At 45.3% G+C, this 24,941-nt stretch overlaps 1 protein-coding gene across 2 annotated transcripts; it reads left to right on the forward strand.

Moving 5' to 3' along the window:
• Positions 1 to 695: 695 nt before the first annotated feature.
• On the forward strand, positions 696 to 24,933 carry LOC306780184 (prickle-like protein 1). 2 transcript variants are annotated; one of them, XM_079272442.1, is made up of 8 exons: positions 696 to 895; positions 18,022 to 18,239; positions 20,038 to 20,151; positions 21,016 to 21,153; positions 21,794 to 21,997; positions 22,220 to 22,406; positions 22,499 to 23,377; positions 23,497 to 24,933. In XM_079272442.1, the coding sequence occupies exons 2-8, from the start codon at positions 18,051 to 18,053 to the stop codon at positions 24,345 to 24,347; spliced, it is 2,562 nt and encodes an 853-aa protein (XP_079128568.1). In that variant the 5' UTR covers positions 696 to 895; positions 18,022 to 18,050; the 3' UTR covers positions 24,348 to 24,933. The 2 variants fall into 2 exon arrangements, with proteins under 2 accessions (XP_079128568.1, XP_079128569.1); XM_079272443.1 differs by lacking the exon at positions 696 to 895 and adding an exon at positions 12,962 to 13,096.
• The last annotated feature ends 8 nt before the right edge of the window (positions 24,934 to 24,941 follow it).

The raw sequence follows: 24,941 nt of genomic DNA on the forward strand, positions 1-24,941 counted from the left end.
CTTCAAATCTATGATCATCCCACAACATTTTGTCCAACTCAATAGACAGCTAGCTTCTTTTCAGTCTCTGCGTATCGACTTACCTTTCATTGCACACTGCAAATAGGAGTAGTGTTACACAGTCTGTGGGAGAACATAAAGCACATTGTGAGCATGTCATATTGGTGGCAAGAGGGACAAATAGGTTTGCAAAAAAAAAGATCATATTTCTATAGGTGGTGACATTCAAGTACTTACTGAATTTAACAAGATTAATTGGTGGAGTTGTTAATATTTCAAATAGATAAACATACATTATAATGTTTACAACGTTTGTATTGGATCATTATATAGGCCAGATAAAGGCAAAAGTTAATATAAAGGTAAGGGTAGCATGTAGGCAACGGAGGAAGATGAACTCACTTAGTAGTTTGCAAGCACTTAAATTACGCAAACTGTTCTTAAACGCCCCGTTGCTGCAGCAGGAGGTAAAACTCACAGGAGCGTTTGTCCCGTGTGCTCCAGACTGGTCCGTTTCTCAGAGAGCGGTGGGGGCTGCTTGTTTCAGCCAATAAGCAGGGAGCAACTCTAATGCCATTTCACTGTGACCACCGAGAGGAGCACCATAGCGCACCGTGCGCCGCTGAAATGACTGAGATGTGGTGACAGCGGGTGAAGTCAGACCAGGCTCTCTCTCTCTCTCTCTCACACTCTCTCTCTCTCAGCGCTGGTCTCCACTGCAGCCTGGAGTTTAAGCTTATCGCTTTGCACAGCTCTGGGTTCAGCTTTGCGGCACAGTGGTGCACCCTCTCTGGACTTTTCATCTTATGCCAATGAGACGCAGCGTGAATCGCTTTTCTCACTTCGGGAATATTGGTTCTGGATACTCTGTTTACTGCAACTGAACGCTTTGGGGGTGAGTGGAGTCATTTGGTATATTTTAACAGTAGTTTTTAAATCATTTCACTATCTACATTTGTTTTTTTACGCAAAGAAAATGCTCTAAGTGATGCAGAGGTGACGAAAGGGGGAGTTGTCGATCTTAATTAGTGTGTTTTTTTTGTCTACAATATATAGTCTGAACAATTCAACTTCCATCAGTCAAACTCACACTCTGAAGAGGTCACATTGTGTCAGCCCCAAAAAGTCATCCAATTTGGTTTTAATGTTCTGATCTTCCAATGCTGCTTTGCGCTTTTACGCAGCATTTCAACATTTCACTTTCCATGCGTGTAACCTCATTTCTCTAAAGCTGAAAAAAAAAACTTGAGTCGGAGACGTGGGATGGGTGGAAGAAGTGGAGTCCCCCGGGCCTCCAGATGTATGGACTCAGCTGTCGCCTGTCACTTTGGTGACAACTGGTCGGCACTTCGTGACCGCTGCTTGTGCGCCACTGCAGGGCTCCATAGCTGTCAAGGGTGCTGTTGAGTGAGGGAGAATGTGGTCATACACACCCCGGTCACGTACAGTATGAAAAGTCACCGTGATGGATAAGGTGGGAAAGGCTTGACCAAACAATTTCACCAGCTGCAAAAAAAAAAAAAAGAATACAAATCCACTCTGACGAGTCATTTAGATTCAGTCCTGAAATGTTTATTAAAGTAAGTGAATACATCTTGCAACTTGTTGATACTAGACATCAACTTAGAGAGGACATTCTTGAGTCGGGTTTCGTCAGCACTATTCTGCATTGTTTCCATCTAAAACAAGGAAAACTGGTTTTAACACTTGAGCATGAGCCTAACAGACTTATTAGGGTGGACATTTGTGCAGTCTAGTCTGCTCTTTAAATAAAACTAATCCTGCACGCCGCTTGAGTAAATTCATCACTCCCCGTGGACCTCTCACAGAGCTAAACATGCCATAAAGTGTTTCCTTTGGAGAACAATGACACACCACACCAGTTCCAAACATTTCCATTCTCAGCTGTGATAGAAAGTGCTGAACCTACAAGACACAGGAGAGCAGTTCCTGCTATATTTAACCATGGCTGTCTAAGATAATATTTTGCTCTCGTTGGAGCACAGCAAACATCACCATAAACCATTAAGTCCCGTGCATGCCCTCTTGGGGGGCTGACAGAGTGACAGACGGCTCAGACCAAGCGCAGAAGAACGCAGAGTCAGGCTGGCCTGAAATCTGTCACTATGGCCACAGCTGACAAACACAGAGCGCTGCTGATCCCGGGACAGTTCAGTTTGAAGCCTGACAGCGAGGTGAGAGGACAAACTCAGGAGATGCCTTGGTCTATATTTGGACACATTTGGGTCGATTGTGAAAGTGGTTTGAGGAAGTGCAGGATAAGGGGAAATTGATTTGAAAATAAATTGAGGATACCTTTTAGCTCTTTGACAGTACAAAGGAGGAACTAAAGGTTCTGCACAATGTCAGCAGTTCCACTTCAAAGTGTGACGCAGCAGGTCACAATCTTGCTCTATTGCACCAGAAGGTGTTTTGAAACGTGGTCACTACCATCCTCCATTACAGCATTGTTGGCCATCCTAGCCTTGATATGTGTATCCTTCCTGTGGACATTGGCCAGTAGAGGAAGAGGGTAAAGAAAGAAACACAGAGTGCGAGCGTTGTGGACAGTGATACATGGAGGTCAGAGCACAGAACCAAGGTGGTGGTGTCACCTAGTGGCTAGAATAGAGGTCGACACCTTGGAGGTAGAATTGACATGACGACCTGAATTTATTCACAAACATTTTTAAGGTTGTGTTGGAGGACAGCTGTTTCAACACAATCTTTTTTTTCTAAACTATTTTTCATTGTAACTACTGACAAATACAAAATGATGGCCTACATCTGAGACCCAGCATATAATGCAGAAACTCAAGTTCTGTGTTGTCATACCAATATTCTAATTCTAATTCTCACCAACCAACCAATGCTTGTACTGTAAATGTGAACTGTGTATCTGTTGTCTCGCGCTTCACCAGCGGCAGTTATTTCATGTCTAGATGATGTAAAGGCGAGGCTTGTGCTCGGGGAGACGTGAGCTGAGCTCTTACTTTCAATGATCAGCTGCAGGTGAGAAATTCTCCGTGAATATTAAGTTATTTGTAGACTTGTCCATGTCTCATTTCCAAAGCCCTGCAGTGATTCAAAGGTGCCACTAATAGAATCAAAAGACGTAAAGAGTATTTTGTGTGTGTAAACGCAAGAGGGGAATAAAACAGCTGGCCTTGTCATACATTTTGTTGGACACAGCAGAAAGAAACTGTTTTGATCCTCCTCTGCCAACTTGATGTTTACGAGTGCTCATTGTGGGATATGTTTATGGTTTATTTGAGCACCACAATGCATGTAGCCTGGAGGATTTAACACTCGGTGGCAGAAAGCCCTTTTTTTTCGTATGAGCTCCTCATAATTCACCTTTAAGCTCGATAATCTAGCTATGACATTAGCACCCTTGTGAGCCACAGCATTAGTGCACAGCAAGAGTGGTGGAGGTGGAGACAAATCGCAGACATGAAGCCAGTCGCAGACATAAACAGTGGGGCATGTCGTGGTGTGTCTGTCCGGGAGAAGCAGATGGACGGAGACAAAGTAGTCACCTATATGTGTTTATGACTGCCACACACGCATACACTCTCCAACACTTACAGACGGACACCCAGCTGAGTGTGAATGAGCAGAATGTAGGTCCCAGTGCCCGTGTGTATACGTTCCCCACTGTTGATTTAAAAGCCCAGTACCAGCGAAATGTCCACAGAGGCCTGTTTGTGCAAAGCTAGAATGAATCACCCTCGCGTCCATGTAAATCGCCTGCAAGCCAAACACTCTGGCAGCCTTTTATCCCCAGACGTGGTCCAGCTCACCGCAGCAGGGCTAAAAGCAGAGCAGCACAGGGCCGCGTGTTGTGAGGAGCTGTCAGAGGAGGCCAGTCTTTCATGGCTCTGGACGGGGAGATGTGGCATGGCGTCGGGCTGCCACAGGCGAACTCCAGAAAGCAGAGCGCTTTTGACTGTAAACTGTTTGTGGTAGGTTGGCAGGAGGCTGGATGAAATATGGCCTGTTTTAAACGCCGGTGGTCCCTGAATCTGAGGTTACTGGGCCCGACCGAATGGACGGTGGCCTGGATGGTCAAAGTCACACTGCAGTTGTGTCTCGGGGTAACCGCTGTGGATGCTGCCCCCCCCCCCCCTTCCTGTAACTTTTGAACAGCATCATGTATGAGAGTCAGTGCCTGCAGCAGTGGCACACATTGGATCCACATGCTAAGCATAAAGTGATTAAAGGTAGCTGGTGATTTCGCGCTTCCAGGCACAACTCTGTTTATTAGGAGCTGCGGGATGATGTTCGAGGAAAACGGGTTTGGCTCTCACACTGGAGTTGAATCTCCCAGCAGATCTCTGGTAACCACACGGCATAATTGCGGGACTAACCATCAGACCACCACGATGATGAAAGTCATGCTTGACACACATGTTTCAGTATCACCATCATGTCTAGGCATGACGCTCAGCTCTGGATGAGTACTGCACAATAACCACTTTGCAGCGCAACAAAACTGGTGATTACCAACATGTCTGCATTTAATAAAGGAGGATCACGGTTGTGGAGATGTCAGATGGAGTTTTTGGAAAGTTTTTCATTCTACACCAATCTGACACAAACATGGCCGCCTGCAGGAGGGCATGTTTCCTCCTCTGTCCTCCTCATCCACGGGGATCCATCCAAAGCAATCACAGCATCAAGGGCTGGAAGCAAAAGAAAACATATTACTCTGAGATAGTCATTATAGATCCCAGCTCATTTCCCCGGCACACAACAGGGGATTTAGTCAAAGCTTTCCAGACCCACGGCTGGAAATATGCAACCCCCCCCCCCCCCGCCCCCCCCCCTCTCCCCTTCCTGTGGCTCTTGTTCCTCCTTCCCTGTTGGCATTCTCACAGGGGTGGAGTCAGTGAGCGTGGATGATATGGAAAAGGTCAACAGGGTTTAAAAATCCACTCTGCAGGGCAAGGGATTTTTGGACTTCAACAAAGGTATTTGCTGAGATTTCATGAAAGGTTACAGTCACAGACAGTGCAGACAGTTTCTGGATGTCTGCCAGAATTCTCTCAGAACATTAACTCGTTAAAATGTTCATCCCGTAGATTTAACTACATAATTAATTCGGTTTGGAAACAATGTAAGAGTTTGTGCTTATTCCCAAATGACACAGTACTTGATTTCATCTCATTAAAACTCATTAGAACATCTCCTAAAACACATTATAAGAATATTAAAGGGGACACAAAGCAATACATCAATACCATATCCCCTTCCGGCTCTCTCAGGAACATATTTAAACTCAAACTTCTTCTTTTCTTTGTTTTTCAATATATGTACCACAGCACATGCTTTACATTCATAATGAAACACTAGAGCCCTTCCCATTTCATCTGAAGCAGTGAATTGGTTTTGCTCCAGTGTTGAAGATTGACACGGTTGGATATCAAGAAAAGGAAGTGAAGCTGCCTGGAAATGAACTGGCACATGTGTATTGGTTCGGCTTATCGATTGCTCCAAACAAAGTCTGGACCCAATGTGAGTCCATCTTCATTATGTCAACCTTAACGCTCATGTCGTTATACAGTTGTGATACAGCAAAAGTAAGGCGACGTTAAGAAGGAGGCCGTCTAACATGATGATGCCGTTACGGATGTAAGTCTGTGTTGTAAATGTCCCCAGTTGGAGTAATATCGCCCCACAATCAGCTGTAGCAAACAAGGCCATGTGCAAGGCCAGCTAAAACAGTTTCAAATAAAGTGTATAAAGCATATCTTGTTCTCTGCTCTGTGTAAATCAAATTGACATAGATTAGGATTATACATGAATTAAAATGAACCATTTAGCCCGAGCGACGAAACAAATCTGTCTAAAAACTGTATATTCTCTCCGTCTTTCTGTCTCTCTCAACTAATTCAGGAAGTCTGATTTTGAATGACTTCCTATCTGGTATTTACCAGCAGCATCACCTTTCTGTCCATTATTATTTATCAAACATTCTATTCAAATCCTCTATTTCATTGCATGAAAGTCAGGAGTGACTGTCAGATGTTTTCTTCCACCTCCACTATTTCAAATTGACTGTGAGTTTTGACTATTTTTAAGTTTACTATCACGGGAGTTCGGATTTTATCATCTAATTTGCCTCTTCGCACAGAGAGAATGTTTTATTGTCAGTTGGAAACGCATCGCAGTAAAGGTCGATGTTGTAAGGTGACGTGCCGATGGGTCAATATTGACAAAGGCCGGCTGAGGACATGTCTTGCAGAGCAGCAGCCTGAGGCCCACAATGGGCCCACTGAGCTGACACAGAAACTGTTCGTTTGGCCACAACAACCTGACGGCAGCTCCTAGTGAGAGGCCGGTTCAAAGAGCCGGGCTTTTGTTTGCTATGCTCGCACTGTCTTCCTGTTTGGGGCTGGGCTCCCAAAGAAAACAAGAGCAGTGGCTCACCAGATGTGTACATCTGTGCACGTGCGTCCTGTCCAAACACACACACACACACACTTGACCATATAGGGGAAGAATGTTTTATGATGTTGAGAAGTAATAAAAACTTGAAGGAAAGGCATCTCAGATTTTATGGAAAGGGTTATTATTTTTTTAAATACTCACAGCGGGGTATGCACACTCTGTCATATGTTCCTACATGCTGACTGAAAAATGGTTTGGTGTCATTGGTGACCTCAGTATTAGCAGCTCCAAAAATAACACACTGATGCAGACAGAAACAGACGTTTTACATGTGAGGGTTCTAAGAATAAGCTCTCCCAGGGGGACTGCTATCCTTAATTGGGGGGTGATAAGGCAGCCAGTTGTGTCCTTTTTTCCATGGCACACATACATTGTGCCCACACACACACACACACAGATCCCAGGCACTAATGACCCCATGTCTGGCCTGTATAAACTGAGTGAGGCCTCTCTACTGCTTCAGATTGCATATCACTAGACCTGAATACATATACAATACATAGCTTGCACACATGTTCCACTGACAAGCTTCTGCGCTCTGGTATTGATCTGGTATGATGTGACCGATTTACAATAAATGCAGTTTTTTTAACATTCAGTGTTTTTGGAGCAGTTGCATTCAGCCATGGCAGGCCATCAACTCATTAGTTAGTGTCATAGCAATCCCGATCCTCCTGTCATCTTACATATAATTAAAAAAGGTAAAATAACATAATACCATGCAGTGAGGTATGCAGAATTTAAATTTGGGCATTTGAGAGCACTGGTATTGAATCAACACTGGCTACTTGAATCGGTAACGGTATCGTTGCTGAAAAGGTAGATAAATGCATCCCACAAAGAAAAGCAACTCAATGTGGCAAACAGATGCATAAATAATCAGGTATAAATTTGCCTCCCAAGATGTAGCACCTCCACACATGTACAACCTCTGTGTCCTCTTCAGAAATGTGAAAACATTAGACGCACACAAAACAAGCATCAATACATTCTCAAAGTCAAACAAGAGTAAATCTCCGGTTGGACATCTCATAATGAAAGAGTCGGTCCAGACCATTTTCCTGTACTTTTGAATGTGAGTCACGTGAGGAGGTGAAAGGGTCAAGAACATCAGAGCAACAGGGAGCCTTAAATAGGAGATCATTGGGCCTCTCCTCTGCTCTTTCTGCTGTTTTTTTTTTACTACCACCTTAATGACTTTAATTGTGTCCAATTAAGAAGAGCTGGAGAGAAGCGTCCCTGCTCTCAGTCGTCAGAGTTCCCTCTGTGCTGTGGCACTGGAGCATGTGTTTAATTAGAACGCTCTAAAAAGACTAACGGAGTGATTCTCCAGGAATGTTAATCATTAGTGGGATCCTGACTGAGCAGCTCTTAACTGTTTCAGAGTATTGTTGGATTCCATGGTTTGCTTTTTAAAGCCGTGCGGCTAAGAAAACTGCTTCCATGTGTGGGAATTGCCAACTTTCTCTTCCTATTAAAAAAAAAAACTGCATCCTCTCTTTCTACAAGACTTGTTCATAGCAGTCGTGCCCAAGTATTGGCTGTTTTGTTACGGCGGTCTCATTCATGTGTCCGTTTGAGCCCGGGGCTGGAAACACACAGGAAATAGTTTCCCTGCCGTACGAAGGATATACGGTTGAACTTCAAGGGAAGGTGAGGAGAAAAAGCCCAGATGTGCGAGGTGCGAGGTTTAAGTGGTGTGTGTGTGAGTTCGACTTTCTGGAAGTGTGAGGTTATAAGCTAAAAATGTAGTGAGGTCTTAAAGGTCGCAAGTGTTGAACCCAGACATTGACAGGGTGCTGTTTCAACAGGAGTGATCAAACCTTTTCACATGTCATGGAAAAGCTGTCAGTGTCCTTGATCATGTAAAACATTTTTAAATTAAATTAAATTGAAAAAAAAAAATGAAGGTGAAAACAGAGACCTGTTGGGTGAACTCATTGGTTTTAAGTGCTGTTTTGTCATTTTATTCTCAGTTTTTGAAGGGGGGACCACACATGATAGGTTTTGCCCTTTGCTGATCCAGTGCTTTTGTCAGTGCAAGTGAGTGGTGTAAGAGCAGCCCATTCATCCTCGGCCCGCTCTGTGTGCAGACAGCCACATGCTTTTGTTGAGTTATAGTGTCCTCAAATAAAGGGGCTTCCTCCCTTTAACAGCCCCAGGAGCTCTGTCGCTCCACTTCCTATTGTTCCCAATGAGGTTCGGCTTTTACAACTAGGTGAGAGGGTGTCAAATTGAGGGTGAAATATGAGCTGTCCCAATCGTACGTCTCTGCAATGTTTGGCAAAGCAGTTAGACAGCAGTGTACTCTTGATAAAGTGAAGAAACAAGCAGTGTGCTGACACCAGGCTTTGTTTGGCAGAGATGTGTTATGTCATGTGTTACAGGGTACTCCATGCAAACTGGACATTCATGTTGCATTACATCATACATGACACAACAGGGTTACAGCAAATTAAATAAAGCGGAAATTCAGTGAAATGTTCATATAATTCTTCCATGAAATCAGGGACAAACTGACATGATCTACTTCAGTATTATGTCGTGGTTTTGTACAATACCATTCTGTCATTTTCACAATAAAACACAGGCAGCTTACGGACTCAGGATTTAGGCATGGTGACCTTTTGTTTTTTGTTGTTCCTTCTTGGGAAGTCAGAAAATTATATTTCTTTATCGGGTTGAAAAGTTCAGAAGTAATTCAGTCTAATAAATCTTGAATCCTGTCCTTTTTTTATTTCGATTTTTCCTATTCAGCGCTCTTGAGAAACACATGATCTGTAGTGAGGTCAAGCGTTAAGTGAGTAGATATTTGTCTTTAATTTTTTACAAATGTCTCTAGTCAGAAACTAAGCGTGGATCTAAGCTCTGCCCTCAGCTGCCTCCAATGTGTCAGAGTGGAACAGTAAAAGGGGTTACGTGAGGGTTATAGGGCTAGCAAGCCCACAGTCTGACCTGAGTTTGTCAGCGCCAATCTAGCTAAGTCAATATCAATGCGCTGACTGCTCCACCAGTTGACCTTTTCCTCCCTCTTTCAAGGCGTAAAAAGGATTGTTGTTACAGTAGAGTGATAGGGTTTTATTGGCCTTTATAACTGAGGCTTTTGTTTTTGCCTGTGTCCTGCTAATAACCGTTGGCAAGTCATTTAAACCTTGAGAATGGCTACTTTTTATAAGGTAGCTCACACACCAGTGAGAGCTGCTCTCAACAATGGCCATCAATGAGGGTAAGTTAGAGACTGACCTTCCCTTTGCCCCCTTTGGTACCCCAATTTACGGGACTCGTCTAAACAGGTTACTTTAGATTTGAATTCATGCTATTGTCCATCTCTACACAATGTTTCGCATGGGGATCACATGATTACTAGTCTGCTGGATACCAGCATTCAGCTCTTTGTTTTATGGGTCCCCGTTCTCAAGGACGTGTTTGGACCAGAGAAGAATGCAGCTTTATCGTGGGGCGTTGGTTCTGATGGTGATCGTCTCTGTCCTGTCATTGTCAGGGCATGCTGGTCATGGACTACCCTGCCGCTAGCACAGGGCGTTTTTTTCCCTTCTCATTTTTACAGCGGTGAGAAGGTGCAGACCAGGTGTGAGGTGCTGTTCAGGTCGTTGTGGATATGACAGGGGAATGGGCTGTAAAGCCCCGGGGCCGTAGATTTATGGGTCATCTGGTGCTCTCTAAGGTCAAAGGTCAGGGATGCATGACTTGTCCAACTTTATATTATTCAACCGTCTGAGGCGAACCTTGAACTGTGCAGCCAGCTACCTCTAACTATAGAGTTGTGCCGGCTCAGGATGTTGTTGTTCTGACACAGGTTCCCGTTTGAGAGACGAAAGATAATCCACAGATGCCTGTAATAGCCGTCCTCAATAAGTTCATTGTCAAAGGCCAGTGATTCTCTTTTGCAATTTCAGTGTAAGATGTGAACTTTAAAGATTCCTTGAACTTTCAAACCTGTTACTGAACTTTCTTCCAAATCTGCAACTTCGAAATGACGAGAAACTAAGGAAGGTCAACTGTTTGTTTCCCTTAAATTCAAATGTGGCAAAATCGGGTTTACTCATACTGGCGTTGATGAATAGGCATTGCAACGTTTGTCCAGATTACTTTACCATCTTAGCTTTGCATTTCATGAATGTCTCCCCAAAGGCAGGATGCTGTGTTGTGCCTCCCCTCTAAGAATTGCTAATGGGGCAGGGTGCAGAGTCACTTGGACCAGCACAAAGGCCTGAGGTTTGCTGTGAAAGGGTGCCTCTCCTCCCCTGGCCTTGGCTGCGACAATGGGGTTTTTGTCTACACAGCCACACACTCCTACAGCAAAATGCAACACGCAGGCGCCCCAATATTAGTATGTAAGCCCCAGAATATCAATCGTCAATTGATTCAATCATGTTTGTTTTCTGGTTCGGATACAACTTTCATCAACACTGTCCAAGCTGCATTTATTTATTCATTTTTAATTTAAATAACATTGACAGTCACCATTCGCCACCCGCGCTGTGATATTTTAACACATAATGGTGTGAAAGGGAGGTGTGTGGGGGAGCAGAGTCACATGCTGTCAGTCATGCAAAGGTGTGCTACACAAGGAACGGGCCTTGATTTTTGCCTTTCTTTTTTCTTTTGATTAAAAAAGATATGCTTACTTGAAGGTTTTTCTGACCAGTTAACATGTAGACGATGATGTTCTGTTGTACGAAGCTCATCATAGCAGCCATGAGACGTGATCTGATGAAAGGAGACTGTGGACTTAGAGTAAACTAGCTTTTGAACATACTGTGGATTTGAAGACAAATCATTGGCAAAATTGAGAGTGTAAATGAAAGATGTTGTCGTACTTGTTACCTTTTGATGCAATGTGAAGACACACGTTTCACTGCTTTCGTTGCACAGGTATTGACCCTTGTGGCCCCTGTTATATCAGCCCCTCTTAGACACCCCACAGTGTAAGTGCTTCGCGCATGTGTTTGAGTTCACAGAATTACATCCTGACGTCATCCTCACAAAATCAAAGGCTTCTAAAATGTTTATAAAGAAACCAATTCTAGCTGTTTTAATAGATTCCTTGCGTCCTATTAAAATGCTCTATTGCTTTGTTTTACAGTCTCGGAGGACGTTAACCCTTGTGCTCGGAAGGATGGAGGAACTTTTTAGTTCTCTTAGAAACAATACAAAACTTGTCCTTTTGGGAAAAAGTAACACTTTGACATTGCACCCAAACAACCACAAAAGGATGCAAAAGGTTCGACCTGACTTTTGTTTTCTGAGGCAACAAGAAGAGAATCACGTTGTGACATTCCTGCAGAGGTGAAGGAGAGGTAGAGGTCAGCATCCCGGGGAGATTTACTGGACAGGCGGATATGTACAATTAAGTTTTATAGAAAGGGTTAATAACTTTATTTTCAACCTGTATTATTAAGGCAGAAAGATTGGATATTAGCCATGTAGTATTGTTCTCTTTTCATGGTTTTTCATCTTCGGGAAAGTTCTATAATCAAAATTGTAGATGTATTTTCTGTCAACCGGCTAATCGGTTGATGGCTGAATCGTTTAAGCTCTGAAATGAATATCATGGACTTTTGGTATTGCATGACTTAACAGAGTTGAGCTGAACAAAGTTGGACATTTTAACCCTCACTCAGACAATGTTAAACAGATAATAACAGCTTTGTGGTTAAAGTACTTTCTTTGTAAAGCCCTTCTGTGAGTGAATCACATAAAAGCCTGATAGCTGGACACATTTAGATTGGTTGACATCATGTTCAGTTAGAGCGAAGGCTTATGTGAGGCTGAGCCAGGATGTTGACGGTAGGAAGCATTTTTTCATAGCGGGATAAATAAAGCATCTTTTGTTCACTCTGTACACAACAATCACTCTGTAATCATAAAGCTGTAGTTAGCAACCAGCTCTCTGTAACTCAGTGACATTTTAGCGCACAAGAGGAGAGAGACAAACCACCAGATAATCCAAACCTGACTCCAAGGTTCACCACCTTCCCCACATCTTTGAGCTGTTGATGGGGAAGGAGAACGAAGAATGTCATGTGAAAGCTTGTGTGGCGATGGGGCGGTCGGTGTGGTGAAACGAGTGCAGCCATCACTGATGTGCTACTTAAAAGTGCAGTTCCTGTGAGCGGTGGTTCTCATTTGGAAGCATGTGTTTGAAGTACGAGGGGAGGGTCGGTGGAGGGGAGACGCCTCGCTCTCCCATACCCTGCCTTGACTGGCTGTACTGGGGTTAAGGGGCCGGGCTGAGGAGGGTTGGGGAGGGAGGAGGAGGAGGAGGAGGTGAAGAAGGAGGAGGTGAAGGAGGAGTGGTGGGTGGGAGACAGAAGGGTGGGATGACCATCTGGCTGAGCTCCTCCATGTACACGCGCATGCACACACCCCTCTCAGACACTCTCTCCCACGCACTCAGACGGACATCTCACTGACTTTTTACAGTCTTAGCTTTGATACGGGCTGTTACTGTGCTGACAGCTCTGGTAGAGAAGGCTGACTGCTTCTGTTCTGGAATTAGAGCTCTGAAGGTCTTGCATATAGACATGGAGCCCAGAGGCTGAAGAAGAATCTAGATCTGGATATAGTGGTGACGAGATCCCTTTTCCTGGCCACCTCAGGACAGTTGGCCTACGTTGAGGTAAGAACGACAACGACTGACGATGTAATCTGTTTTTTATTTTTAGAGGAATGTGCTGTCTTGTGTGAGGCTCAAATAAAAATGTTAAATGTACCATACCTCATCCTGAACTGTCTGTGGGTAGGAAGAGCATGCTTCTTTGACTCTGAAGCAGATTTGTACAGTTAAGACTTGTACATGAAATCTCTTGGATTATTCAGTCCAACGGGAGGGGTGGTTTAATTATTAATCTGCGTTTTGCATGATTCACAAGACATACAGTACTGCCCGTGTACAGATGGAGTTTTGCGCAACAACTGACCCTTGCTAAAGTCAAAAATCTACCTTCAGAGGGACATTTTCCCATTGAGGTGAGCAGGGCGCCAATGTTCAAAGAGTTGATTTTAGGTCCCCTACAATGCAAACTCAATTTACTGTGATGTAAATGTGTTTGATGTCTTGCTATGTGACAGCAGCACATGTGTGTGTTGAGTCTTAGTTCAGTCTGGCCAGCGCATGCATGCAGGTGGTCTCCATAGTGAAGATCTCTGTTGGGGATGTCACTCCCATCCATTTGGTCTTGGAAAAACACTCCCCCGGCCGTGAAAGGAGGCCTCAATAAGATGACCAAACTCCAGCCATGTAGCACCTCAACGCTGCATGAAGCGAGCTCCTCTCTGGGTCTCTTACGTTGCACTCAGATTTTCCAGCAGCTTTTCCACCTCTTGCGTTTTTCAAGCAGATTGGATCCAAATCTTATGCAGACAGAAAATCCATGAATGAACATCACCAGTGTTGTATTTCAGTCCTCGATGGTCTATTGTTGGTTTATTGGATCATTCAATTATGAGTTTAATGTTAATTGCTGATTACTTTAGCTGTCCGTGTCCTGGTTCTCAAAGAAAATTGAACTGTCAAACCAATCTGATCCGGCCTGCGGCAGTTTGACGATGTTTGTCGGATCGCTTTTGTGTTTTCACAAGTGAAACCGCACATTAAGCGCCAACAGTTCACAGGCTGTCATTTGAAGATATTTAGGTAGACGGGGATAGCAGAGACCAATACTATGCTGCAAGTTAAGACGTATCTCTTCTGACATAAAAACAGATCCGTCTGAGTTCAAGCTCAAGTAAGCAGGGACTTTGAACAGAAAATCTTGTTTTTCTCTTCAAGTAGAGCCTATCTTGCATCACTGAGCTTACAGGAGCCAAGTTAAACATGTTGGGCCGGTCCAAACTCACAGAGAGCACTGTGTTGGGTTGTGTGCATGTCCATCATCCACTTCCTAGAGGAATATAGACGTTAATTCAGACCAGAAGCTGCTTATTTTCCCTGTGCACTCTCTCAAGGGTTGTTAATCCAATGATCCAGTGTCTGGATTTTAGGGGGACTCTGGTTTAAGTGTTGTTGAATACTCTTTAAAAATGTCACTGACTGCTATATTTATCGGTCAGTCACAGTATGCGGTCCTGTGACAGGTTTGTATTTTACAAAGGGATAACTAACATTAAACTGTAGTTAACACATAATGTAGTTACCAAGTCTATGTCATGCTTTAAGAGTGCATATAAATCTGCTGTTATTTTGTTCCTTTATGAATCAAGTGTGCACTCACTTGTTCACTGAGCTCCTGTTATATAGAGCTCGTTGGAATATAAACCTTCTGCGCAACAAGACTATCGTGGTCATTGTGCACTATGTTCGCTTGTGCACAGTCAACTTCGTTCATTCTAAATATCTCGTGGGATGTTTTAAAATGTTCATTCGGTGAAAACCATTCAAAGCAAGCATGTGTTCCAGCTTTCCTCAGTCACCTGCGTTGACTTACATTTCATCTCTTTTGTGGACGCTTTAACTTTTTTATACATCAGTCACCCTTTTTTAGCCTCAGTCTGATAGCACCCCCCCCCCCCCCCCCCCCCCACCACCCTCTGGCCCTCTGTGGGCAGATCAGTCAGATATGCTGGACCACAGCTCCCAAAGCCATGTTAACAAGCGCCTTTACAAAAGAGCGAGGGGCTGTTAAACATTCAGGACTACAGGGGTCTGGCTAGTGTGGGAGGAGGGCAAGGCAGGGGGAGTGGAGCGGTGAGAAGGGGGAGAAGTAAAACTGGAACCCTTGTTGGGAGAAAAAAACCTAAAAAGCCAGCGCAAGTGATGAGTCAGTGAGTTGGCAAGTCAGTGTGAGCATTGTTAAGTTAGTTGGCTCACTGCTTCTGCCAGTCAAAAAGTCACAGAAGCGCTCTGGGCAAAGTTGGAGGAAATCAACTGCATGACATCTAAAGGAAAGATTAGCATGCACGCAGATGTGGCTGTATGAGAAAGGGGCCTTGCTGTACAGCGAGCCATGTACATCCTTTATGCGTCTTTGCGAGCCTGGCTTAAGTTCAAGCCTGACATTCCTGCGACTCAGGTTTGGCTGTGTGAGACATCCTCGTGGAGACTTGTGAAAGCAAACATCTTTCGCACAAATGTGCCGCATGAGTGAGTCTGCGCCTGATAAAATGTGAGGCTGTGAAGTCGATGTCTCTGGGCTCCTGACTGAACCTGCCTATAGTTAGCTATCTCCCGCGTGAAACCCAAGCTGTTCTCAAACAAGGCCACATTTTTGCAGGTTATTTTGGTCTCATTTGCAAGTCAATAGATGCGAATAGAACAAAAGAGTGTCTTCTTTCTTGCACCCCCTTCTCTCATCTGAAGACAGGTTATCTGGGTTCGAGGGCTTTAACTGTCATGCATAAGGAGATAACACACCACATCTTCAGCAGGAAAAAAAACGTGAAGGGAGATAAACAGGCTCTTGATGGAACAAGCCTTGGCTGCCTTCACAAAGACGCCATTGTTCAGGACATCAGAGGCGTTTTGATGGGACGTGTTATAGGCCAATCCGCCTGACTTGACACTTTGCGGTGTAATGCAGGCACAAATTCACAAAAAAACCCACGATTCCTTTGCCACCACTATCCATCACGCTTGACTGTCTTTGGGCAGACCAGAGGAGGGAATGCCAGTCCTTGAGGAAGATGAGTTGATATGAATAGCCAGTAGCCACCTCGCCTGTCATGCCGGCGAGTGCCGGCGAATGATTAATCATTCACAGGAGGGTCTGGTGTGCCACTATCTCAGAAAGAGTTGTCACTAAACGACAAGCATGCAGCAGACTCCAACAGGGTGTTGCTGTTACTGTACGTGTGTGTGTGTGTGTGTGTGTGTGTGTGTGTGTGGACCAGCTTAGCCTATGGTAGCCCCCCGTGTCTACGAGTCTGCACGCCTGCTTCAGTGTTGGCAGTAGCATAAATGTGTGCATTCCCTCTTCATGTGTGCATAGGAGCCGCACGCTCCCAGGGGCAGCCAGGCATATATATCATTCCAGGAGGAAGCGCAGATTTTCAGGTCCCTTTACTGTCACGCCGGTGTTCAAAGGCTGCCCTCGAGTGTGTCTGGTTTTCTCAGCTGTCTCTCCGCGGCCCTCGGTGCCCTTGCCGGCCATAGGGGGTAGCGGCTCTGGGGGAGGTGGTGTAGTGGCCAGGCTGCTGGACACTGGCTGGGCTCCCATTTGATCTCAGCTAGAGCCCTTGGCCTGTGAGAGATGACCACAACTGGACACACATGCATCATCTCCATGTCTGCTTGGTCCTGCAAAGCTAACGGCAGCACAGGAATTAAAGTAGGCTTATAGGGGTGAGCTCATGGTATTTGGTATGACCAGTGGCATTGTGGCTAATGTTAGCAAACTTCAGACCGATATTGCTACTTAACAGATGTTACTGAATCAGTTTACTTGACAGTAAAGATTACAGTCGTTCATTTTTTTTACTTTATCCAGTTAGCGCTAGTTTACTTTGTTTCTGTCTTTGTTACTACAGCAGTTCAGCCATGTCTGGTGCGGATGTAAAGTAAAGCATCAGTGACTTTGGCCACCACACACATAGATCAACACTGTGACAGTCTTTGATCTCCTTGCTCTATGTTTCCCCCTCTGTGGCATTGTCGGTTTCCATCCGAGTATCTCCATCCATCCCTCTCTACTGCTTCACCTGTCTGGCATTGTTCCGTCCATCTAAAAGATGAAAGGATGATCAGACACTCGCTGCAGCAGGTTGGAAAACAAACAGCCCAAAGAAAACGGAGAGATGAGGCTTGTGGACATTCCCCATATGGTGGCCCTGTCAGGCCAAGCCTGTGTTGATACAGACCTCAGGTTCAACTGATCACGCCTGCATCAGATCCCAGAAGGTGTCCCTCTCTTGGGGCAAAGTATGACGTAGCATCTCAACAGGCTGAATGATGACTCATTCAGGCCCAAGCTCCACAGATAAGGTGAAACCTAAAGATGTAACAGCCTGTGTCTGGTGTTGTTCTTGCTTTGGAGTTGATGGCACAATGAATTACAGTATAGGAAAGGAATGTGAGGTCTGTGCAACATTGCCCAAAGCTGGGCGTACATGTGAGAAACTCTGAATTGGCCATGTATATATGAATAGCTAACTGCTTGTTATTGTCACTATAATGAGATCAGACGTCACCTCGTGAAGTTTTGGGAATTTCCTCATGGTCTTTATATCCTCAAAAGCCACATGAGGACGGCACATGTTTAACTGCCACCACAATAGCAGTGAAAGGGTATAGTTCTCTTTATGAGTGCCTTCATGAAGTAGACTCATCACCAGAAGTGAACCAAGAAAAGCTTGCTCAGATACCATAATGGGCTTCTGGGGGGGGGGGGCTGTGGACCTCATGAAAGAGATGGTGATGGTGTGATTCAGCCGGTGGTTAACATTTAGTGGAATGGCTGTGACATTAGAGGACTGGATTAGATGGAGTGAGGACAGCATTATTGGTTGATGTAACAGCTTGTTAACCAACATTTCATTTTCTTTTCCTCCCTCTTCCGATCCTCACCCCAATTCCTCTTCCTTTCCTCCTCCCCATCCTTCCATTTTTAGCTTTGTCTGTCCAGTAAAAAGAGAGCGCGATGAGCCTGGCGAGCGCAGCAGTGTCGGCGGCTGGCTTCCAGGGCGGGGCACGCCAGCGAGACTTGATGATGGAGCACAAAGTCAGTAAGCTGACCTCTGGCTTCCAGCGGAGCTCCACCTCCGACGATGACTCAGGCTGTGCGCTGGAGGAGTACGCCTGGGTACCACCTGGCCTGAGGCCTGAACAGGTGAGAAATTGCATTCAATTTTTACTATTGACTATTTTTATTGCTGTTGTTCATGAAATCAAATTTCCTACAAAGAAAACTTACTGTATAATATTATTCTCTTTAACACCTCTTTCATTGGTTCACAAATCCTTACCACAGTGAATCATTGTCTATCCTCTTGACGGAGAGTAAAAACAGACCTGACCTGATTTTCCCTTTTAGCCCTTTTGCTTGGCCCAGATAAATGTTACTCGGCACATCACTGAGGGACATACGAGTGTCAGGAGACTGGCACTTATGGGACAGACAACATATTTCTTGGTCCCTTTGTTTTAGGCAGACTTGTCAGGCTCCACCAGGCAGCCACTTACAGGCAGGATGTGTGTACTTTTATTTACAAACTGCGGTATGGCAAAGTCTGCTTGTGATTATCAGAGATCTGTTAGGAGGAAGACTTGGTGGGCTGCGCCGGCTGCTGCTGGCAGGATCAGGAACGGAGGGGTTGTCTTTTAACAAGCCTTCTCCTCCACAAACACAGGCAGGGCTGTTAGATGTGTCCGCAGGGCAGCCAGTGTGATGTGGCACTTTTCCCAAATCGGCTGCATTTTTCCCCTCTTTTCTACTCATTTCTCTCTCTTTTCTTTCTGTGTTTCTCTCCCCCTCCTCATCTCGCTCTCCATCCCGCTTCCCTAGTTAAACAACACACATGGAAGCAATGAGGGGGAGATGGGCAAAATAAAGAAGGGTTAGCAGCGGCAGAGAACCTTAACATGAGGGGCCTTTTGTTTTAGAAGTGCATGGGTCAACTGTGATGCCTTTAGTGCAGCCATTTCCCTGAATGGGCCATGTATTATAGGTCATCATTACAGTGAAGACACACATAGGGCTTGGGTGATAGCTGACTGTTCCCCAGCCCCTCGGGAGCTGGATGAGGGGTAATAGCAGCATGGAAATGTGCATAATTTATGGCGGGGGGCAAACGCTAGGTTGATTGTCAGGGTAAGTTGCTGTTAACCCCCCTCTAGACGGCCAAAGCTGCAGGAAGCCCCCCCAACACACAAGACCAGCACATCCCACCTCTTTATCTGGCCGGCTGTAATAGCCCCTCCCTCATAAAGTTTATATTTCAGTTGTCAGCCCCAAGGGTCAAAGTGCCACAGAGACAGGCTGCTTTGTCCTGTCCCTATAGAGACAAGCGTATGACTGGAAAAATACAACCTTCAAACTGATTTGACCTGTTGACCTGTTTTGACTTCTTTAGTGCAGATTTATGAAGAGAATGATTCTTCCAGAGCCATCACCAAAGAGCATCAATGCTACGTGTTGTGTTTTTGAAATAAAGCTGATTTGGGGGTTCGGGAAAAACTCAAGCAAACACTTTGATTCTACAAAGTGATAGATTTTACACAAAGCAGTCCCAGAATGTGTCTCATCACAAATGAATCTGCCGGCTCTCTGGTTCCTTGTCTTCATAAATATGGGCTGCTCTGTCCAAGATCATAACAAGAATGTATTGCTGCAATTCCATGGATGAAGATTTGGGTTTAAAAAAAAGAAAGAAAAAAAAGCCTTTCAACTCTTAACCAAAGAAACGGCTATATGTTCAGATTGATGACCATTGATGAGCATTCTTGAAAAGATATAAGTTGGAACGGGTTTCATTTGTCTTGTGTGGGGATTCATTGAACCGTATACGTTTTTGTTGTCATCATCAATGATATATTTGGATTTTTAAAATATTTTTCAGCTGTGTCCTCGTGCAAGTAGACAATGCTTCTATGCCTCGTCTTCTTACTCCATGCCATGATTTCTCCAGGTCCAGTTATATTTCTCCTGTCTGCCTGAGGATAAGATTCCCTACGTGAGCAGTCCGGGAGAGAAGTTTAGAATCAAGCAGCTCCTCTACCAACTTCCACCGCATGATAATGAGGTGAGAATATTTTTGTGTGCGTGTGCATAAATACAAGTAACATAAAATTCACCCCAACACGTCCTCTCGTGTAAGCCACGCACGAGGCTGCAGAAAAGATTTGTTCTCCGTTTTGTTTGAGTGGCCGTATCTGCCCGCAAACCCACGGTGTTAACAGCCTCCCCATCTCCATGCCACCCCACTAATGTGAGCCCTTGGCATTCACGTTGACATCCCACTGGGGGATTTTTGTTCCACAATCTTGTAGACGTGTACTGTGGGCACAATGTGACTTTTGAGTTGATGATTTTATGATGTTTGCCAGGAGCCCCCACCAGCAGGATTCCTGTCATAGCAGTGTTTCTTTACGAGGACTGCTCAGCGGGAGAGAGGGCTGCTGGTTGAAAGAGGCTTTATGTGATGCCACCACCGCAGTGGCACCGCAGTTCGACTTGGCTGTCTCTCTTCCTTTGTTGCCCGTCCTCTTGATTTCACTCTAAACACAGGCCTTGTTTGTGTACACGGCTGCTTTCCCTCTTGTTGAGGCTTTGGGAAACATCAAAAAAGCCTGTTGTAAAAATGATGTTCTCAATCAGGGACTGTGGGTGGAGATATGTAGGGGGTGTAAGAAGGCCAAGCAGGGGTCAAGAATTGCCTTTGTTCAGCATGCTCTGGTATGCACTCTGCCCTCTCTCATACCTACCTAAGTTTATAACCTTTATTAGTGGCCGACAGTCTCGCAATTGGGTCCTTCAAAAGGGCGTAATCCGAAAGTCACTTGAGATGTTTTTTTTCTGTATTAGACCTTTAACAGAAGGAATCCCAGTCATTGTGTGATTGTGAAATTGGCCTTCGTACCCATAACTTATCACTTTCCTTCCCCAGGTGCGTTACTGCCAGTCCCTCAGTGAGGATGAGAAGAAGGAGCTACTTATGTTCAGTGACCAGAGGAAGAAGGAAGCACTGGGGAGGGGCACACTGAAACTGCTGCCCCGCAATCTTCTGAACAGCATTTGTGAGCATGTAAGTTCCCTGACTTGCATGTGTCATTTACGGCTGTGAGAGGACTGGGATAGTTGTGGTGGTGCAAAGCTGTTTTAAAGTCAAGGCTTTCAAACCCCAAAAGCCTTTGTCAACCTTGGTACTAAAAAAAAAAAAAAGGTGTACTGCCTGTCCTCTGCCAAACACAAGCTGGGTTTGCAGCCATGCAGACATCACTGCTGAGTGGTTTGGAGTGGCTCGTGACAAGTGTTTCACTTAGTATTTACAATGATTATTGAGCAGCCAGAGGGTGCCCATAAACCTTGTCAAAACACGGTCCCATTGATGTAGCTCTCCAATAGAAATCCATGCTGTCTCTGGTTTTCCTCTTTATAATTGTCCATCCTATTCAAAGTCACTGTAGTTGATGTCAAAAAATATCTCCTCATATAATGCAGAAAGGCCACTCTGAGAGTGCAGTTATTTCCCACCTCAATATGATGCTGTAGTTTCTATGGGCTAGGCTTTGTGTTACATTAGGAGCACATGTGGGCTTGAAGCCAGAGCTATATCTGACAGATATAATCACATCTGCAGGATTCAGATCATTTTATGACAGAATATTTTGGAACTGCAGTCATTACAGGACGTTTATAATAAGCCACGTGTCCGCATATTGCAGTGTGGTGAAAAGATCAACGGTGGAGAAATGGCAGTGTTCTCCTCGAGGGCGGGCCCTGGGCTGTGCTGGCACCCCGCATGCTTTGCCTGCTCCACATGCAGCGAAGTGCTGGTGGATTTGATCTACTTCTACCATGATGGAAAAATCCACTGTGGAAGGCACCATGCTGAGCTACTCAAACCACGCTGCTCAGCCTGCGACGAGGTAAAACCACCAGACTGGAACACTGAGACAAAACAATGTGGTGAAGAAAAAACATCCAGTGTTTGATGTTTATGGTCATTCTGAATTAAACTGGGATAGCAAAACATTTAATTTATATCTACATTGCTATGCATAAATCCAATATGAATAAATAGATTGATGTCAGCCAGGAATGCAAAAGCTGGCCGTTTTGTTTCATCCAGTGTACGTCTATGTCTGCAGATTATCTTTGCTGATGAGTGCACAGAGGCAGAGGGCCGCCATTGGCACATGAAGCATTTTGCCTGCTTTGAATGCGAGACAATCCTGGGGGGGCAGCGCTATATCATGAAGGACGGCAGACCATACTGTTGTGGCTGCTTTGAGTCTCTCTATGCAGAGTACTGTGAGGCCTGTGGGGAACACATTGGTAAGAAGATGATTTTCTCGAGTTCAAATAAAACACTTCGTCATGACTGTCTGGTAGTATTGTTAACCATCTCAACATATCCTAATTTCCAGGTGTCGATCATGCTCAGATGACCTATGATGGGCTCCACTGGCATGCCATTGAGAGCTGCTTCAGCTGTGCCCAGTGTAAGAGCTCTCTCCTGGGCTGCCCCTTCCTGCCACACCAGGGCCGTATTTACTGCTCCAAGGCCTGCAGTCTCGGGGAAGACGTGCATGCCTCCGACTCCTCCGACTCTGCCTTCCAGTCAGCTCGCTCACGTGAATCCCGGCGCAGTGTGCGCATGGGCAAGAGCAGTCGCTCAGCCGACCAATGCCGACAGTCGCTCCTCTTCTCCCCCTCGGTCAACTATAAGTTCCCTGGCTTCAGCGGAAACGCTGACGACACCATGACCAACAAGCTTGCCCACATGAACTTATCCGATGAGCATTTCTGGAGGGAACGTGGCGAGGAGACAGAGGCACCTGAGGACCAGGAGGAGGAGGAGGAGGAGTGGGCGGAACATGAAGACTACATGACTCAGCTGCTATTAAAGTTTGGGGAACATGGGGTCTTCCAGCAAGCCATTGACTCCAGACCCACAGATTTCTGGATTGCTGACAAGGATTCCAAGTCAAAGCAGGAGTCATCAAAAGATGGCACTGGTGGTGTTGGAGGAAGGGGGAGTCTGGCCAGTAAGAAGTACCAGGCTGACATGTACTGGGCCCAGTCACAGGATGGGCTAGGGGACTCAGCCTATGGTAGCCACCCGGGTCCGGCGAGCAGCAGAAAGATCCAGGACTTGGAGCTGGATCAAGGGGCTGAAGGAGGCTTCCAGGGAGAGGAGCCACAATGGTACAATGACTCCTTGGAGTGCATCACAGACGAGTTCAAGAAGACGGATCAGAGTGTTCGAGACTCGATGGACTCACTGGCACTCTCCAATATTACCGGTGAGTCGCTGCGACATGATGCATCAGATTATAGAAAATATTCTTTTATGAGATGACAATGACACTTATGCAAACATTATATAATATATAATATATAATTTTTTCTCTCTTCCCTCCAGGGGCCTCGGTAGAGGGTGATAGCAAAGATAGACCTTTGGTATATTCCCTGCAAGGCTTCCATGAACTGGAGACAGAAGACTGTGAGAAAAGCAGCAACATGGGAACCCTCAACTCCTCTATGCTACACAGAAGTGAAAATTCCCTGAAGAGCCTTGTATCAGAGCAGGAGGAGGACAATGTCCCAGAAGAAGAGGAGCCTCTGCCAGCAGACAGAATCAAACCTCATGTCCCTGCCCTCAGGAGGACACGTTCACAATCCAGGCCGCAGCAAGTCAAGTTCTCTGATGACGTGGTGGACAACGGCCATTATTGCGATCTCCCAGTGCGCCAACCGCCGATGAGTGAACGGACTCGCCGGAGAGTGTACCACTTTGAGGAGCAGGGCCAGGAGCCTCAGTCTGGTCGCCACCATCACCACCACAGGAGGCATCGCAGTCGCAAGTCTCGCTCTGACAATGCTCTTCACCTTCTGCCCAAGGAGAGGGCCCAGATGTGCTACAAAGTAGACCACAGAGGGGCCGCCATCGGCACCAAGGGGCACCAAGCCCTCCGTGGCCACCCCAGTCCTGCTGCCATGTCAGACTACGGACTACAGGGCCAAAACATGGGGAGGTTCTTGGAGCTGTATGGGGATGATGACGACTGGTGCTCCACATGCTCTTCTTCCTCTGATTCTGAGGAAGAAGGTTTTTTCCTGGGTCAGCCCATCCCTCAGCCCAGGCCCCAAAGACACTACTACACTGAGGACTTGCCCAGCCCTGTGGCAGGGATGTCCTCTACTCCTTATGGCCTACGGACTAAGTCCAAAAAGAAGAAGGGGCACAAGGGGAAAAACTGTATCATTTCATAGACTTTCATTACACTTATCCTTAGCGTTGGATAACGCTCTGCCACTCACCTGTCTCTCATGTACAAAATGCAATAACACTCTGCTTGCTTTAAGGTTTCACAGCACTCAATTTACCACGGTGTCTGTATAAGACACCAGTCCTTCAGAGGTGTATGCACACATTGCCAGTAAAGTATTCTAGAGTAATGCATATTTATAAACCACCATCTAAACTTGTCTTTATTTAACAGTGAAGACATTAATGTATATATATATTGTAGAATAAAAACAACCCAAAATGGCTATTTTTTATACCCTTGAGTTAACGACGTGCTTTGTACCAAAAATCCATTAACATTTAACTATTGGCAGTTGGTACAGAGAGCCAGTTTTCCATGAGGCTGTCAGAAATTGACAAGTTGACTCTGACCCAAGCTCTTCAAACGTGTTTTCTTCCAGGCTTGTTCAGCGCGAACATGAGAGAAACACTGTGTGTGTTAGAAGGCCTTGTTGAGTGGTGTATTTATGGGTCACTGTATTAACAAATCATTGTAACCTGTATAAATGTACAAACTGGAATATAAGGCTGAGATAGACGATAATTGTAATAAAACG

Source organism: Melanostigma gelatinosum (assembly GCF_949748355.1).
Source record: "Melanostigma gelatinosum genome assembly, chromosome: 1".
In the NCBI taxonomy this organism is placed as follows: Eukaryota; Metazoa; Chordata; class Actinopteri; order Perciformes; family Zoarcidae; genus Melanostigma; species Melanostigma gelatinosum.

Bases quoted from the DNA above. Each gene is read 5' to 3' on its own strand.
- LOC306780184 (XM_079272442.1), top strand. From the start codon at position 18,051: ATGAGCCTGGCGAGCGCAGCAGTGTCGGCGGCTGGCTTCCAGGGCGGG. The intron at 21,998-22,219 runs GTAAAACCACCA...CTATGTCTGCAG, and splicing joins GCTGCTCAGCCTGCGACGAG to ATTATCTTTGCTGATGAGTG. The intron at 22,407-22,498 runs GTAAGAAGATGA...CCTAATTTCCAG, and splicing joins GGCCTGTGGGGAACACATTG to GTGTCGATCATGCTCAGATG.